The 17,346-nt window shown below is 40.2% G+C and overlaps 1 protein-coding gene across 3 annotated transcripts in view; it reads right to left on the bottom strand.

Annotated features, from left to right (window-relative positions):
- Window positions 1-11,921: 11,921 nt before the first annotated feature.
- Window positions 11,922-17,346, bottom strand: part of CDH20 (cadherin 20) — a 201,156-nt gene continuing 195,731 nt past the window's right edge. For 2 of the 3 annotated variants that reach the window (XM_058277840.2, XM_004478670.5), the window contains one exon: window positions 11,922-13,541. In XM_058277840.2, the coding sequence (XP_058133823.1) occupies window positions 13,036-13,541 (506 nt within the window). In that variant the 3' untranslated portion in view covers window positions 11,922-13,035. The remainder of the gene's footprint in view (window positions 13,542-17,346) is intronic. The other variant, XM_058277839.1, reaches the window with a different exon arrangement.

Genomic DNA, 17,346 nt, shown 5'->3' with positions numbered 1-17,346 from the left:
GCGCTGGCCTGCATGGCATGCTGGCCCATATAGGAGTGCTGCCCTGTGCAGGCATGTTGCCCCACATAGGAGTGCTGGCCTACGTAGAGAGCTGTTGCAGCAAGATGATGCAACAACAAAAAAAGAGACACAGGAGAGACAATAAGAGATGCAGCTAGATCAGGGAGCTGAGGTGGTGGAAGAGAATGATTGCCTCTCTCCCACTCCAGAAGGTCCCAGGATGGGTTCCCAGAGCTGCCTAATGAGAATACAAGCAGACACAGAAAAACACACAGCGAATGGACACAGAGAGCAGACAATAGAGGGAGGGGGAGAGAAATAAATAAATAAATCTTAAAAAAAAAAAGAAATAGAAAAGCCAATCATCAAATTCATACAGAATTTCAAGGCAACCCCAAGAGCCAAAACAATCTTGAATAAGAACAAAGTTCTTCCTAATTTCAAAACTTACTATAAACTACAGTAATTAAAACTGTGTGGCAGTGGTATAAAGATAGATATATAGACCAATGAAATAGATTTGAGAGTTCAAAAATAAATCTGTACATATATGGTCAACTGATTTTTTGACAAGGGCGCCAAGTCCATGAAATGGGGAAAGAATAGTCCCTTCAAAAAAATGATGTTGAAAAACCTTGATATCCATATGTAGAAGAATAAAACTGGACTCCTATATCACATCATATACAAAAAATAGTTCAAAAGGGACCAAGGACCAAAATATAAAAGCTAAAACTATAAAACTCTGAGAAGAAAACGTAGGGGAAAACCTTCAGGACCTTGTATTTGGCAATGGATTCATACAGATAATACCAAAAGCAGAAGCAACAAAAGAGAAAAATAATGGATTGAACATCAGAAAAATTTAAAACTTTTGTGCATCAAAGAACATTTTCAAGAAAGTAAAAAAACAACCTTCAGATGGGAGAAAATATTTGAAAATCATATATCTGAGAATATAAAAAGAACTCTGACAACTCAGTAAGAAAAAAGACAAACAACCCAATTAGGAAAAGGGCAAAGGACTTGAATAGATATTTCTCCAAAGGAGATATACAAATGGCCTTTAAGCACATGAAAAGATGCTCAACATTATTAGTCCTTAAGTAAATGCAAATCAAAGCTACAATGAGAGTCTCTCTGCTCCTCAGCATTAGCTGTTAATCAGGCTGTTTTATTTTATAATTTCCAGGACTCGAATTCCCTGCCATGCTGTCTGAAGAAGGGAAACTCTTTGTGGGAGGGTCCAATTTCAACACCTAGAAGCAGGTGATAGAAGACTACTTCAGTAGCTTCTGGCCTGTCTCTGAAGTGATTCTCATCAAGGTCTGGGAAACTCAGATGGTCGCAGGGTTTTGGCTTCATCACCTTAACCAACCTGGATGCCATGCAAGCCATGAATGGAGAGTCCCTGCATGGCCACCAGATCTGTGTGGACCATGTGGGCAAGTCAGGTGGGGAACCATAAGAGTGTCTTTAGGGATCGCGGGCATGGTCGCAGTTACTCTAGAGGTGATGGGGAACAGGCTATGGGAGCAGCCAGCATGACAGTCGGCCTGAAGGATATGGAAGGTGCAGAGACTATGGTGGCAGAAGCTAGGGTAGTTATGACTGCTACTCTGGAGGGAATTATAGAGACAATTACCACAGCTGAAATGAGACATACACATAATGTAGATAGGAAGCAATTTCCAAACCTACCTACAAGAAATCTCCATCAAGAACATGATTACTAAGAGGTGATTTTCATCCTATCCTATAGGACCATCACCTTGATTATATAGAAGAGCTTCTTAAAATATTCGTGAATGTCAGAATGCCATCTTTTTAATACCGGAAGAAAGAAACATTCTGTTGTCTCATATAATGTTTAGGATGTACTTTTTCATGGAGCTGATTAAAAAGATGAAATTTGGAGAAAAAAAACTACAGTGAGATGCCCCTTCATATCCACTAGGATGGCTGTTATTAAAAAGTAGAAAATAACGAGTGTTGGTGAGGATGAGGAGAAACTGGAACTCTCAAATTGCTGGTAAGAATGTAAAATGGTGCCACCACTGTTGAAAATAGTTTGGCAGTTCATAAAAATGTTAAACATAGATTTATCATATGTCCTGGAAATTCTACTCTTAGGTATATACTCCAAAGAATTCAAAGCAGGGACTCAACCAGACACTTGTATGCCAATATTCATAGCAGCATTATGCAAAATAGACAAAACACGGAAAGAACCCAAGTGCCCATTGGCAGATAAATGAATAAAGAAACTGTGGTAGATATATATAATAGAATATTACTCCATCATAAAAAGGAATGAAGCTGTGATACATGCTATATCATGAATGAACACTGAAAAACATATGTTAAGTGAAATAAGCTAAGCTAAACACAAAAGGACAAGTATTGTATGATTCTTCTTATATGAAATATGTAGAATAAACAAATTCATAGGGGCAGTAAGTAGGTAAGAGGTTACCAGGAGCTGGGGGAGGGGAAATGGGGAGTTACTGTTTAATAGGTACAGAGTTTCTGCTTTGGTATTGAATGGTAGAGATGGTACAATTTTGTAAATGTAATTAGTGTTACTGAATTTTACACTTAAAATGTTTAAAATGGAAAATTTTATGTTACATATATATTGCCACAATAAAAAGAAAGAAAAGAGCAGAATAGTGAATACAGCATGCAACCATTTTTATCAAGATTGCTATAGGGGAAAGAATATTTGTATTCACATTGACTTATGGAAGGCCAGAATAGCTTGGCAGAAGAAATCAATAACTCGGTGCCTCTGGAGAGGAGAACTAAAAGGTAGGCAGTTTGATATTTCACTGTACCCATTTGAATTTTGAGCTATGTGAAAATAATATCCACTCCAAAAATAAACAAAAAACTTAAAATAAACACATTAAAAAATGGTTTATACAACTTAAATTTAAAATGTAAAACTTAAAAACTTCTAGAAGCATACAAGGGAGGAAACCTTTGTGACATGTGGTAGGTAAATATTTCTTAGACATGATACCAGAAGAACAATTCATAAGAGAACAAACTGATAAATTGAGCTTCTTCAAAATATAAAATTTCTGTTCTTCAAAAGACATTGCTGGGCGGCGGACTTGGCCCAGTGGTTATGGCGTCCGTCTACCACATGGGAGGTCTGCGGTTCAAACCCCGGGCCTCCTTGACCCGTGTGGAGCTGGCTCATGCCCAGTGCTGATACGCACAAGGAGTGCCCTGCCACACAGGGGTGTCCCCTGTGTAGGGGAGCCCCACATGCAAGGAGTGTGCCCCGTAAGGAGAGCCTTACGTGAAAGCAAGTGCAGCCTGCCCAGGAATGGCGCCACACACATGGAGAGCTGACACAGCAAGATGACACAACAAAAAGAAACAGAGATTCCCGTGCTGCTGACAACAACAGAAGCGAGCAAAGAAGACGCAGCAAATAGACAACCGGGGGGGGTGGGGGAGAGGGGGCAGAAATAAATAAATCAATCTTCAAAAAAAAAAAAAAGACATTGCTAAGAGAATGAAATGGCAAACCATAGACTGAAGAAAATCTTTGCAAAGCATATACCTGATAAAGGACGTGTATCCAGAAATATAAAGAACTTGCAAAACACAGTGAGAGGAAAGCAAACTACCCAACAATAAAGGGGAAAAACATCTGGATACTTCACCAAAAAAGATGGATCGATGAAAAATAACCACATGCAAAGATGCTCAGCATCATTAGTCATTAGGGTAATGCAAACAAAAACCTCAAAGAAATAGTACTGCACTCCTATTATATGGCTAAAAGTAAAAAAGAGTGCATATATTATTATTCTATAGGTAGATTGTTCTCTGAAATTCAGTTTTATTTCTACCACATAACACTTTGAGAAGTAAATGGATATTTCATGGTAACATCTAGCAAAATTTCTGACATATAACACATATAAAAACTGTTGACAAGAATGTAGAAGAACTGGCACTCTCATACAATGCTGGTGAAATTGTAAAAACACTTTAGAAAACAGCTCATTTTTAATTTTTAAATGTATGCTTACTATAAGATCCTGCTATTCTGCTCTTAGTTATTTACCCAAGGGAAAAGGAAACATATGCTCTTACAAAGACTCATTCATAAATGCTCATAGCATCTTTACTTGGAACAGCCCCAAACTGCAAACACCTCAAATGTCCATCAAGAGGTGAATGAATAAACAAATTGTGGCATATCTGTAGAACAGAAGATGATTTAGCAATAAAACAGAACAAGCTATTGATACACACAGTAACATGGATGAATCTCAGAACAATTACGTTGAGTGAAAGAAGCTAGAAAAAACTGCATATATGATTCCATTTATATAAAACTCCAGAAAATTTAAACTTATCTACAGTGATAGAAGGCACATCTGTGTTTGCTTGGGGGTAGGAGGATAGGGAGGGGCTTGGTGTGATGGATTACAAAGAGGCTCAAGAAAACCTCTGGAGGAAATAGATGTGCTCATTATTTCATGGATGTATACACACGTCCAAACTTATCAAATTGTATACTTCAAATATGTATAGTTTATTGTATGTCATTTATACCTCAATAAAAAAGAAATTATATGTGCTATATGTCAGACATTTTGTTAGGTTTTCATGAAATATTCATTTACTTCTGAAAGTACTAGGTGGTAAGGATAAAACCAAATTTCAGAGAAGAAAATCTACTTATAGAATAAGAATATATTCTGTAGAGAGGAATGGAAGAGAGGAAGGAAATAACGAATGGAAGCACAAGTGATTCCTGGAGTAGGGGGAGGGGCCAGGGTAGAAAATAGAAAAAGATTATGCAGCAAGATTGTATTTTCCAACAATGGACACATTATTTCTTCTTAAAATGTGGCTCTATCACTTCCCACTGAGAAGTGGAGTCTGTGTTCCCTGTTCTTCCCTTCGAGGATGCTTGTGCCTCCTGTGGAAATAATGCTATGTGACTTGCGAAACTAAATCTTAAACCAGCTTACACCTGGTTTTCATGTGATGGTTCTTGCGAGCCTTTCTTGTGAGGGTTTGCTCTTGGAACTCAGCCACCATGTTGTGAGGAAGCCCAAGCTTCCTCTTCCTCCTTCTGAAGAGGTCGCACTCAAGGTTCTGGCTGACAGCTCCGTCTGAGATCCTGGGTGAGAGCTAGCATCAACCACCAGATGTGGGAGAGAACAAGCTTTTAGAAGAGTCTACTCTCCGGTCCTTGATCACTGCTAACCTTCCACTCTTCCCAGCTAGGGCCCCAGACATTGTGGAGCAGGGACAAGCTTTACATTGATTTGCTCATTCAGAATTCCTGACCCACAGAATCCGTGAGCATAATAAAATGGTTGTTGCTTTACACTACTAAGTTTGGGGTATATTATGCAGCAATGGTAACTGAAGCAGGTGTTAGGAAGGAAGGGAAGAAATGGAAATAATAAAAGAAAAACTAGGATCCTGACCTCCTGAAAAATCAGAAAAGATTCTGTAGGCAGTTTTACCGGCGTTTGACAATGCGCACTCTGGGGGAAGTAGCCTGAGGTTTTCTGAGATGGGGAGTAGAGCCCTTGATGTCATGGTTTCCAGGAAGGTGGCCATAGTAGCTAAAATATTGGAGTGGAAGAAACTCCCTCATCATGAGCCATCTGACAATCCTAACAAAACCAGGAATGTAGATACACAAATGTGGTAGGATTTGCCAGTTTCCTGCCTCAGTTAAACAACTTAAGAAAAAATTGTGTTTGGCGTTTAAATTGTAGTTAATTACACTTAATATAAATTAGTGTTCATGGATCTTGTCATAACATGAATCATGAGACAAACATAAGACTTATTAATAAAGCAATTTTAAAGGAGGATCCATTGTTCTCATTTTAACCATTCCGTGTCAGAAACTTGAACCTTAGAAGGTTCCCAAATCCAAGTATTTATTCATAATAATATCCTGAAAGTTCTGTAACCCTGTCTATTATGAAGATGACAAATGGATTTGTTGAGAATGAATCAATCTGCAGAGAACTTGTAAAGTGCATCCTAGTTCTATACAGTCTCAGCACTGTAAAGAATATATTGTGAATTCTGACATCAAGGTCTAGTTCTACATCACTAGTGAAATAGTGACAATGCTTTATCACTGTGCCTGCAGTGATTTTGACCTGTCTGAATTTCATTTTCAGGATTTATGGATCCTTTCCTGTGTGAACCACCCCACTTTCGCCTTTGCTATCCTCTATGTTGGGATATTCTCCTTTTTTTGATTGAGGAACTTCACTGCTAATTTTTATCTTTGTCAGTGCTCTTGATCAAAATAGTTTCTGACTTAGTCTCATCAACTGACATCTACAGATGCATATGTTTCCTTCTGACATGTAAATTACCAACTAGCTGCTATATCTGTTAACAACTACAACCACAAAAATGGCTGGCTGATTTTACAACTCCCATGCCTAATCTGATCACACTGTCTGCATTTGGAGTGATGGTGATGTTTTCTTTTTCAGAGGGACCAGCATTTTATGGTAAACTGTGACAATGGAAAGGGAATTGCAAAACTCATTTGGTGGGAGAGCTGAAAATGGATCTCCTCTTCCGTGCCTCTCTCACACTTCCTGTGTTACACCATTAAACATCCTCGCAGGGAACAGAAGCTCCCGGAGAGTCTGTTTAATCACTTCATGCCCAGTATTAAGGGGACCACATTTACAGGATGCCAGGCATGATAACCCTCTGTGGTTAGAATAACTGCTGTTCCCAGCTGTAACACATACAACACAGTGAAAAGGTCCCAAAATTAGCCTCAGGGCTAGTGGTAGAAAGGAAGAACGTTAAAGAGGTTAATTTGCCACAGTCACGTAATTGCCATGTTGAAGAGCCTAGTTTGTTTCTAAGTTTGCACTCTTTCATTTTCTTTGTTAAATTTATTTTTACAGCACACCTACCCTCAAAGAGGATGTGTGAGAGTTGCTGTTCAGGAAAAAAAGGATTAATGTGCTGAAGATTGCAGCTGAGAATTCCCTTGTCGGCTTGTGAACCAAGTAACAAAGCACAAAAGCACACCCCTCTAGCTCCCAGGCTCCAATCATTAGTCTTTTCACATAATTCTGCCAATCTATCTTTTTTACTGGAAAAGACCTTCATACCTCCACTCTGCTGCTGGAGTGCGACCCCTCATGCCTTCTTAAGTGGGCTGATAATGAAAGCACTCTTCATTTGTTTGAGAGTGACTATACACCTGAGGGTCTCAAAGTGTAATACTGGACCAGCATTATCTGAGAACTTGTTAAAACTGTGAATTTTCCTTGATCTACTCAATCAAAAACTCCGAGAGTGGGTCAACACAGTAAAGTTCAGCCTGCTGTACACCAAGGCTCTCAAAACAATTTTATTCACAACTTTTTCTCAGAATATTTGTAAAATATTCTTTAGTAATAGAATGTTAAAGTAAAGAGATCCCTTCCATAATCTGGCAACTAAGCAATTACTGTGTGCAAAGGACCATACTGTGCTGAAAGAACAGATGAATACAATATGGTCCCAGCCTTCTAGCATCTCTTCTAGAGTTGATAAGCTGAACATACAGGATTTACCAAGAGAAAAGAGATGAATGTAGCACTGTGGCCTGATTCCTTGGTGGCTATGTGCAATGCCCTCTCACAAAATGAATAGAGCCAAAACTCACCATTTTATCGTTATTGTTACTAAACCTTCCTCCGCCTCTTTGTAGAGATAGGGAATGAAAAGCATGCATTAAAAGCTTAACAGTTTGAGCTATAACATTTACGTGGTCAGTGACTGAAACAGAAGGCACAGCTTCATATTTCGTTGCCATTCCCTTTGCCTTATGAATCAACTCCAGCCCCAGCTCAAGCTCCAAGAAACGGAGACTAGATTAGTATTTTAGCTTGCTAAGTTGCCAAAAGCAAGAAGACTGGCTACCAGTGATCCTGTACTCTTCTGTTACATGGTAAGCACATGGTAGTATCTATCGATCTCTCCTTTCTCTAGGGTTTTGTTGCTCTCAGCTTCTTGCTTCTGTGCTTTTAACACTTCTCTAATTTAATCAATTCCCAGACTTGAGACAGTTTATAGATCAGAGCCCTTTGAGTGAGGGGGAAGGCTGGGTCCCCTTCTGGAAGGACACTGTTACACATAATGAAAATGTGTATTATTAATTTAACTCTCAGCCTTTCCCAAAGAGACCAATGGCTTATAACCAGGGTAACTGTGCAGTGGAGAAAAGGAAATGATCAGACATTTCGGGAATTATTAGACACTGGCTCAGAAGTGGCATTAATTCAGGAGACTCAAATTGTCACTGTGGTCCACCATTCAGAGTAGGGGCTTATGGAGGTCAGGTGATCAATGGAGTTTTAGTGCAGGTCCACCTCACAGTGGGTCCAGTGGGTCCCCGGACCCATTCTACTATTTCCTCAGCTTTGGATGCATAATTGGAATAGACATACTCAGCAACTGGCAGAATTCCCACACTGGGTTGCTGACTTATGGAGTGAGAACTATTATGGTAGGAAAGGCCAAATGGAATCCACTAGAACTGTCCCTATACAGCAAAATAGAAAATAAAGGCAATATTGAGATTGCAGGGTCAGATGCTGGAATTATATATCCTGCCATAACCCACTGGATGTACTGGGGGAGAGTGCGAACTACAGGGTAAACTATTATCCATGTGGGGCAGCAGTGCTCCAAAATGTGTTCCCCGAGTGTGATGAGTGTGCCACAATGATGGAGGAGGTTGTTGGTGTGGGAAGAGTGGGGTGGGTGGGAGGTTGGGGGGGTATATGGGAACCTCTTATGTTTTTTATAATGCAACCTTTTTTGTGATGTATTATCTTAAAAAAAATACAGTTTATAAAAATGATGGGGGTGGGGGATGGGAAGTGGTTTATATGGCAACCTTTTACATTTTTTTAATGTAACATTCTATGTGATCTATTAACTTTAATTTAAAAAACCACACACAAAGTGAAAAAATAAAAGCAGTACTGGATTCATGGAGGGTTTGAAGAGATTATTGCCACTATCAAGGACTTAAAGGATGTAAGGCTAGTGATTCCCACCATATCCTCATTCAATTCTCCTGCCTGACATGTGTAGGAAACAGAAGGGTCTTGGAGGATAGCAGTAGATTATTGTAAACTTAATTGGTGTTGACTCCAATTGTAGCTGTTTTATCATTGCTTGAGCAAATCAACACATTCCCTGGTAACTGGCATGCAGCTATTGATCTGGCAAATGTTGTTTTCTCAACTGCTAACTCAGAAACAGCGTTCAGCTGGCAAGGCCAGGCGTACACATTCATTGTCCTACCTCAGGGCTATATCAACTTGTTTTAATTTGCTAAGGGCTGCTGGGAGCAATATACCTAGAAACGGGTTGGCTTTTATAATGGCAATTTATTAGGTTAAAAGTTTGTAATTCTGAGGCTGTTGAAAGTGTCCAAATTAAGGCATCATCAAGAGGTGCAGTCTCACCAAGTTGTAGCTGTGAGTAATTAGGCACATGGCAGGGCATAATGGAAGCTCTGCCAGTCTCTACCTTCTCCTCCAGGCTTGCTTTCTCCCCAAGCTCAGCTGTGGGTGATCAGACATACATCCTCAGCTCTTTCAGCTTCTAGGTGGCCTGTTTCCCTGCCTCTGTGCTCTGCTGATTCCAACCTCTGGGCTCTGGGACCTCTCTCTCAGTCTCTCGGGGTTTCTCTGTCTTTGCCACTTTTTTCTGTGTCTGCTGCTTTTAGTCCTCCATTTATAAAAAAGACTCCAGTAAGCTGATTAAGACCAACCTGGGTCACACAATCTAATCAAAAGTCCTTAACAGAAGTAATTTAATCCAGAGCAGTATAATCAAAAGACCCCATCTATGATGGGTTTATAAGCACAGGAACACAGGAATGGGTTTGCTTTAAGAACAGGATTTTCTGGGGTCCACAAAAGACTCAAACCAACACTATTGGTAGGGATGGAGGTTATGCAGGCTCAGCAACATGGATTTCCACTCACCAAGGCCAATCTGGCTACAGCTGAGTGGCCAGTCTGCCAGCAGCAGAGTCCCACACAAAGGCCCTGGTATGGCACCATTCCCCAAGGTGATCAGTTGCTACTTTGTGGCAGGTTGATTACATTGGATCACTTCCATTATGGAGGGGGCAGTGATTTGTCCTAACTGGAATAGACACATACTCTGGATATGGTTTTGCTTTCCTTGCAATCAGTGCTTCTGCTAGTCTACCATTTGTGGATTTACAGAATGTCTTATCCACAGTCACAGTATTCCACACAGCATTGCTTCTGATCAAGAAACCCACTCCACAGCAAATGATGTGCAGGAATGGGCACATGGTCATGGAATCCACTGGTCTTATCATGATCTCCATCACCTTGAAGCAACTGGATTGATATAATGGTGGAATGGTCTTTTGAAGACTCAAATATGGCACCAACTAGGTGGCAATAACTTGCAGGACTGGAGCAGTGTCTACTCTATGGTGCTCTTTCTTCCATAGCCAGGATTCATGGGTCCAGGAATCAAAGGGTGGAACTGGGAATGGCACCAATCACTATTATCCTTTGTAATCCAATAGGGAAAATTTTGCTTCCTGTTCCTGTAATTTTAAGGTCCGCTAGTCTACAGGTCTTAGTTCCAAAAGGAGGAGTATTCCCACCAGGAAAGACAATGATTCCATTGAACTGGAAGTTATGACTGCCACCTGGCCACTTTGGATTCCTTGTGCTTCTGTATCAACAAAGAAGGGAATTACTGGGATGAATAATTCTGACTATCAAGGGGAAATAGGACTGTAACTACACAATGGAGGTATAGAAAAGTTTGTCTAGAAATACAGGAGATCCCCTACGGCATCTCCTAGTAGTATCATGCCCTGTGATTAAAGTCAATGGAAAATTGCAGCAAGCCAATCCAGGAAGGACTAACAATGGCCCAGAAATTTTAGGAGTGAAGATTTGGGTCAATGCACCAGGCAAAGAACTGTGGTCAGCAGAGATGCTTGCCGAGGGTAAAGGGAACATGAAATGGGTAGTGGAAGAAGGTAGTGATAAATATGAACTATGACCACGTGACCAGTGACAGAAATGAGGACTGTAATGATTATGGATATTTCCTCCTTGTTTTCTTATGAGCATGTTTGTATATGTACATAAAGCAAATATCTTTTTTTCCTTCCCTATCTTATCCCATTATCATATGACATAAGTTGTATTAGTTTCATGTCATAGCTTTTAAATTATAGGATAAAATTATGAGTGAATATAATCCAAAGTCTTGCACCCTATTCTGGAGAGAATTCAGCATGTTTCTGCTTGTACACAGGACATTCGAGTGTTGTTGAGTGAAAAATGTGACTCTTGTTTTTTATTTGGAGATTAAATATGGTTTAGGATGATATGTATGGCTGCCAAGTTGATAAGGGGTGGATTGTGAAGGTTAGGTTCAAGTGTCAACTTGGCCATGCAATGGTGCCCAGTTATTAGGTCAAGCAAGCACAGCCTGATTGTTACTGTGAGGACATTTTGTAGACTTAAATCACTGGTAAATTGATTACATCTATGGCTGATTACATTTACAGTCAACTAAGGAGATTGCCTTCAGCAATGAGAGATGTCTCATCCCATCAGTTGAAAGCTTTAAAAGATGTGATGGTTTCAGTGGTCAGAGGAGAGAATATTCATTTCTACTTCAGTTAGCCAGCTTTTTCTGGGGAATTCATGAAAGACCTTTATCAGAATCCCTATCCTACAGCCTGCCCTATGGAATTTGGACTTGTGCATCCCCACAAGCACATGAGACAACTTTTTAAAAGTCTTATCCCTAGAGACCCCGGACTATTACAATCAAGATCCAAAAAAGTCATCTATATGCTCAGCAATTAAACACATTTGTAATAGATTCTCCCTTCTGTTTAATTTTTATTAAAAGAAATGCTAAGGTACTGAGATGCAGTACATCATATTTATTACCAAAATTATTAACAAATATACAAAACTTATACATGTAATTTTCTTACATCCATTTATTCTCTATAATACTGATTTTTGTTCAAGTAGGTTATCTACAGTATGTAAACATCCCTTGGATTGACCTCACACAGATTAGGAAAGCCTTCTAACCCATGCTTTTATCAGATACTTCTTTTTATTTGGCTTTCATTTGTAGTATCTAATCTTCACATTTGGCACATGGAAGAGACATCTACAGTGCAAAAGAGGCAGATTTTCTGATTTAATTCTAGACAATTTTGCAGGGGCATAAAGAGCTGAGAGGAGAACAAGAGCACTCTAACTTGATGGAGTTGCATTTGTTGTAATGCCAACAACTCTTGGTTCAGCCACTAAACTTGAGCACAAAGTCAATGTCTCTTCCTTCTCCCACCCTCCCACCCATTCCCCATGCAAGGTTTAACCTTGTCTCAAAAGGGTTAAAAGAAATTCTATCTATCCCAGAACACATAGGTTTAGTTCACTGAGGAACATTTTCTTTCCTGCGGGTTGTTTCTGAGGAACATGTTCTTTTGTGTGGGTTGATTTCTGCGGTTTGATGAGCCAGGAAAATTCTTAAGTGGAGAATAAAATAAGGTAAAAACAAAACAAAACAAAAATCCGTATGAGAGTAGAACTTTCTGCTTTCAATTTTCACCTCTGTATTTAAGATCAGCGCATCTTTACGGTGGTGAAGTGGCAAAGGCCCTGATAAACGGCAAAGAAAATCCAAGCATGCCCCAACACGTTGGACTCCAAGCCTTTGAACCCAGTGTCCAAAAACTAAAAGGAAAAAAAAAGTATTTGTATATTCTGCCCTCCTCTTCCTGTGTTTCTTTTTATTATTTAACTTAATCTAATCAAGTAAAGCTGATCCAGAGAGAGCTCTGTCCGCCCCGCTCAGCGCCATTCACGCTCTCCAGCACAGTATTGCTCGTGGGGTTGGCTGTGCCTCGCCGTCGGTACGCGAAGCATCTGCCGGGAACGCACCTGGATTGGGACGCGTACCTCCCGGCTTCCGTCACCACAGGGGCGCGGGCCCCTCCGACGCCCCATACAGCTCCGCCAGCTTCCGGAAGCGCGGCCCCCAGTCCGTCAGGAAGTCGAAGCTTTGCTCCGAGTCTGACGTGGCTGACTGCAGGGAGCTCAGGGATCCTGCTATGGAGCCGTCCCCCTCGAACATGTACGTCTGGAGGGAGTCGAAGGGCGGGGCCCACAGGTCCATGTCGGCCTCATAGAGCTTGGCCAGCACGTAGCTGTGGACGGTGCTGCTCACGGCGCAGGACTGAGGCACGTAGCGAGAGAGGCTTTCAATCTCGGGCAGCATGTCCTGCCGCGTCTTGAGGGAGGCTCCCGTCTGCGCCTCCCGGGGGTTCCACATGGCCGCGATGTCAAAGGCCTCGGTGTCCTCCTCGCCGCCGCCTTCGTCGTCGTAGCGGACGATGTTCTCGTGTATGTTCTCCTCGTCGTCAATGATGTAGGGCTGTTTCCGGTGCCGCCTCATGGACAAAATGAGTAGCACCAGCACTGCCAGAAACAAAGACGACAGGTTATTTGCCAGTGAGAATTAGCTGTACGTGCCATGAATAAAATATTCTTGATTAACCAAAGAAATGGCAAGCCATTATTTTACGTAATGGAGAGCTCAGAAATAGTATTTGGGTATTTTAAGGCACGAAGAGTTCTATTTTGTTACCTAGTTCTCTTTCTGCCCTTTCAGAGTGATTGAAAAACAGGAATATAAATACACGGAGAAAAGGGCTTGGGAGTTGTCGACAAGCAAAACCCTATTTTTTTTTTTCAAGTGGTTCAGTTAGAAGAAGTGGCATTTCAGGTGTCTTTGTGTTAGTTTGCTGCGCTTTGAAATTGTGTGTACTTGTGTGTGTTTACATTCATTCACCCAATGTAAACTCTCATTAATAAAGCATGGGAAGCGGATTTGGCCTAGTGGTTAGGGCGTTCGTCTACCACATGGGAGGTCTGCGTTCAAACCTCAGGGCCTCCTTGACCCGTGTGGAGCTGGCCCATGCTCAGTGCTGATGCACGCAAGGAGTGCTGTGTGACGCAGGGTTGTCCCCCGCAAAGGCAAGCTCCACGCGCAAGGAGTGCTCCCTGTAAGGAGAGCTGCCCAGTGTGAAAAGAAAGTGTAGCCTGCCCAAGAATGGCACTGCATACACGGAGAGCTGACACAAGATGATGCAACAAAAAGAAACACAGATTCCTGTGCCCTTGACAACAGAAGCAAAGAAGAACAAGAACATGGAAAAAATAGACACAGAGAATAGACAACTAGGGGGGAGGGGAAGGGGAAATAAATAAATCTTTAAAAACAAAAAACAAAGCACAGTGGCCTTAAATATGGAGTTAAATATGCTAAGGATCAGTTCATGACTTCTTGCTACATAATGATGAATATACATTTCTTTTATTATAATGTGAAAATATTATGTAGGTGGAATCTTACATTAGCTTTCTTAGATTAGCATCATAATAGGATTCTACTCTAAAGATATAACCCTATTAAAATATATTCATAATACTCATTGTCTCAAGGATGAGACAATGTCATTTTCTTTTTATACCCATTCCAAACAGAAAAAGAAAAAAAGATAAATGTCCCTTGTCTAAAAATCACACATTCCTGAGGAAAGCCTTTCATCAGAGAGGTGGTTGTGACTTTCTGGATTCAATGGTGTTAGTGCACAGAAGGGAATGAGCAACGATGTTATTATATAACTCGTGTTATCAAAGAAACCACACTGTTAGATGTGCCCTTACAGGTGTGGATAAAATTTTATCCCAACAAATGCATCTCCCCCGCCTCCCCAACCTCACTGGGGTTTAAAGGAGAGATAGAGATAATCCCATTGAGCTGTTTATCTCTGTGACCAAGAACGTTTTCCAGGAAGTGTGTTGAGATTTTAGCTGTAGAACTGCTATTGATTTTTTTCTTGTGTGCTTTGTTACAGTTGGTGAACAGTGACAGCTTGACAATACTACAAAATAAGACCCCAGTTTATCTGAGAAGGGATAAAAATGAGTACAGTCATGTGCAGTAAGAGATTAAGGACTTATTAATAAAAATTCACAGGAATAATTTTTTAAAAATGTGAATGTAGAATGAGCTTTTTGTAAATTTCAATTACTGCTGTTAATATCCAGGATTTTCCCAGTGTCTTGGGTGACAAGATGCACACACAGAAAATAATTATATACTTATATTTTCTCTGTGTTCAAAAATATAAGGCACGGACTGTATACAAGTGCATGGGAATTCAGAGGAAGAAACTAATAGGGCTTTAAGGAAGTGGGGGCTTCAACTGGGTATTGACGGCTCATGTGAGATTTGGATGGATGCAGGCTGAAGAAATGGATTCCAAGTGAATAGATAATGTTTGTGAAATTCAGTAAACATTAAACCCAAATAATTTTTAGGCGTTATGTTAGGCACATAGTAAACAAAATTGAATGTGACATGGTTTCTAACGAGCTTGCTAGCTAAGGAGAACATAAATACACAGATAATTAATACAAGTCAGACAGTGATAGAGGCTTTCAGAGAGTTATAAATGTTGCCAAGAGAGCACAGGTGGGCTGGTCAGTTCTGTCTGGAGACTGGGAAAGGCGTCATAGAGGTGGCATTGGAGTGGGAGGCGTTGTAGTTTGGAAAGTGCTAGAAAGATAAAACTAGTTAAGTACCTGCTGAAGAGAATTCTGAAAGGGATGGAGAACTAGGCAGTTTATTGAATTGGTCCATCTCGTAAAAATAAATATTGCTATATACCTTATCTTTTAAATAATTAGATTTAAATAATAAATATTGCATAATGCCCTGAAAATCAGATTTTGAGAAAAATGGTACTATTCAGCCAAAAGGCTTCTGGGACAGGAGAGATTCAATTCTAGAGATTTTTTTATTTTTTTATTTTTAAGGTCCTAGAGGCACAGTATGTTGGGCCTGTGAAATTTCTGGAAACTAGATACATATTTGAGACCTGGAAAAAAATCACAAAGGCAAAATTAGAGTTTAACTGCCCACAATATGTTGTATTCTGTAGTAAATCAACTGCTGTTCAAATCTTACATGATTTTATGAATTCTATTTAAGGTAAGATGTGCATACATTCTAATATGTATGCTAAGTTGTGGGTTGGGACCTAAAACCATGAGGATTTTGCATCAGCTTTGCTCACTTTAGCTCCTGTGAACTGTCACATTATTTGCTACATTCCAAAGAGAAGGCATGATAGATTCGAGAGGGAAAAAATAATTGACCCTTGCACACCACTTCTGTGAGTCTCTTCTGTGTTTGCCTCCTATTTAAATCAGTCTTTCTGTAATGATGGCTTCCTGCTCTTTGTGGGTCAGGATAAACCTGCAACTTTGGAGTTTTCCAAAAACCAAGAAGTACCAAGCCTGGAGATTTATCTTAGGAGCAAATTTCTTTAAAAGCCTCTTACAATTTGTCCTGGTCTGTGCTCAAGGGATTCCCAGTGCCACCTTATGGACATTCAAGGAATTGCAGGAAGGTTTTATTTGCCAAAACAGGGGTTAGAAATGATAAATGCTCAGATATCAGGAATCCAAGGACTCAGAAAGATTGTTTATTATTTACACTACTTCTCCCTTTATGTAGAACTGAACTTATACACAAAATTAAATCACACTTGTATCTAAAAATGTTTGTTGAGAAACATTCCACAGACCTATCTAAAAATTCATTCAGATGCAGATATTTCTCAGTCAGGAACTTCTTTCTTTTGGTCAGATTTAATCTCTTGGTGTGGAAGTAACAAGAGATCATGGATATCTGCTTATCTATTCTAATTTAAATTTCCAATGTTCTATTTTGTCTCTCATAGAAAGCTACTATTTCTTTTATATTGAATAATGTTATTATCTGTAAAGTAGTTTCTCTAAGATATGTGTGCTATGGATTAATTCAGAAGAGTTGGGATACAGAGATTTTCATAATTTCAAGAGTTAGCTTAGGTGTTTTTGTTGTTACTTTTGAGTGTGGTGTTAGAAAACAATGGCCTGAATGACCTTACCTACCATGGGAGCTGGGTGGAGTGGCTGCTTTTGCAGAATGATTTGAGAAAAGGAAGGCCGGCTCCCCTAACCCAATAGCACTCTCCTACTAGCCTGGAGTCATCTTTTTATTTCACCAGCAGAGGCAAACTGTCCTATGTTCTGTTACTGCTCTTTGTTAGATGGCCACAGGGAGGGATGTAAAGCTCCCAAACAGTTAATTCCCTCAGAAATTCACATGGTTTACTTCTTCACTTCTTCACACTTCTATTCCAAGATCCACTTACCTGTGAGATCTTCC

The sequence above is a fragment of the Dasypus novemcinctus genome, chromosome 16 (assembly GCF_030445035.2).
Source record: "Dasypus novemcinctus isolate mDasNov1 chromosome 16, mDasNov1.1.hap2, whole genome shotgun sequence".
Lineage (NCBI taxonomy): Eukaryota > Metazoa > Chordata > Mammalia > Cingulata > Dasypodidae > Dasypus > Dasypus novemcinctus.
This window is presented reverse-complemented; position numbering and strand designations above follow the sequence as displayed.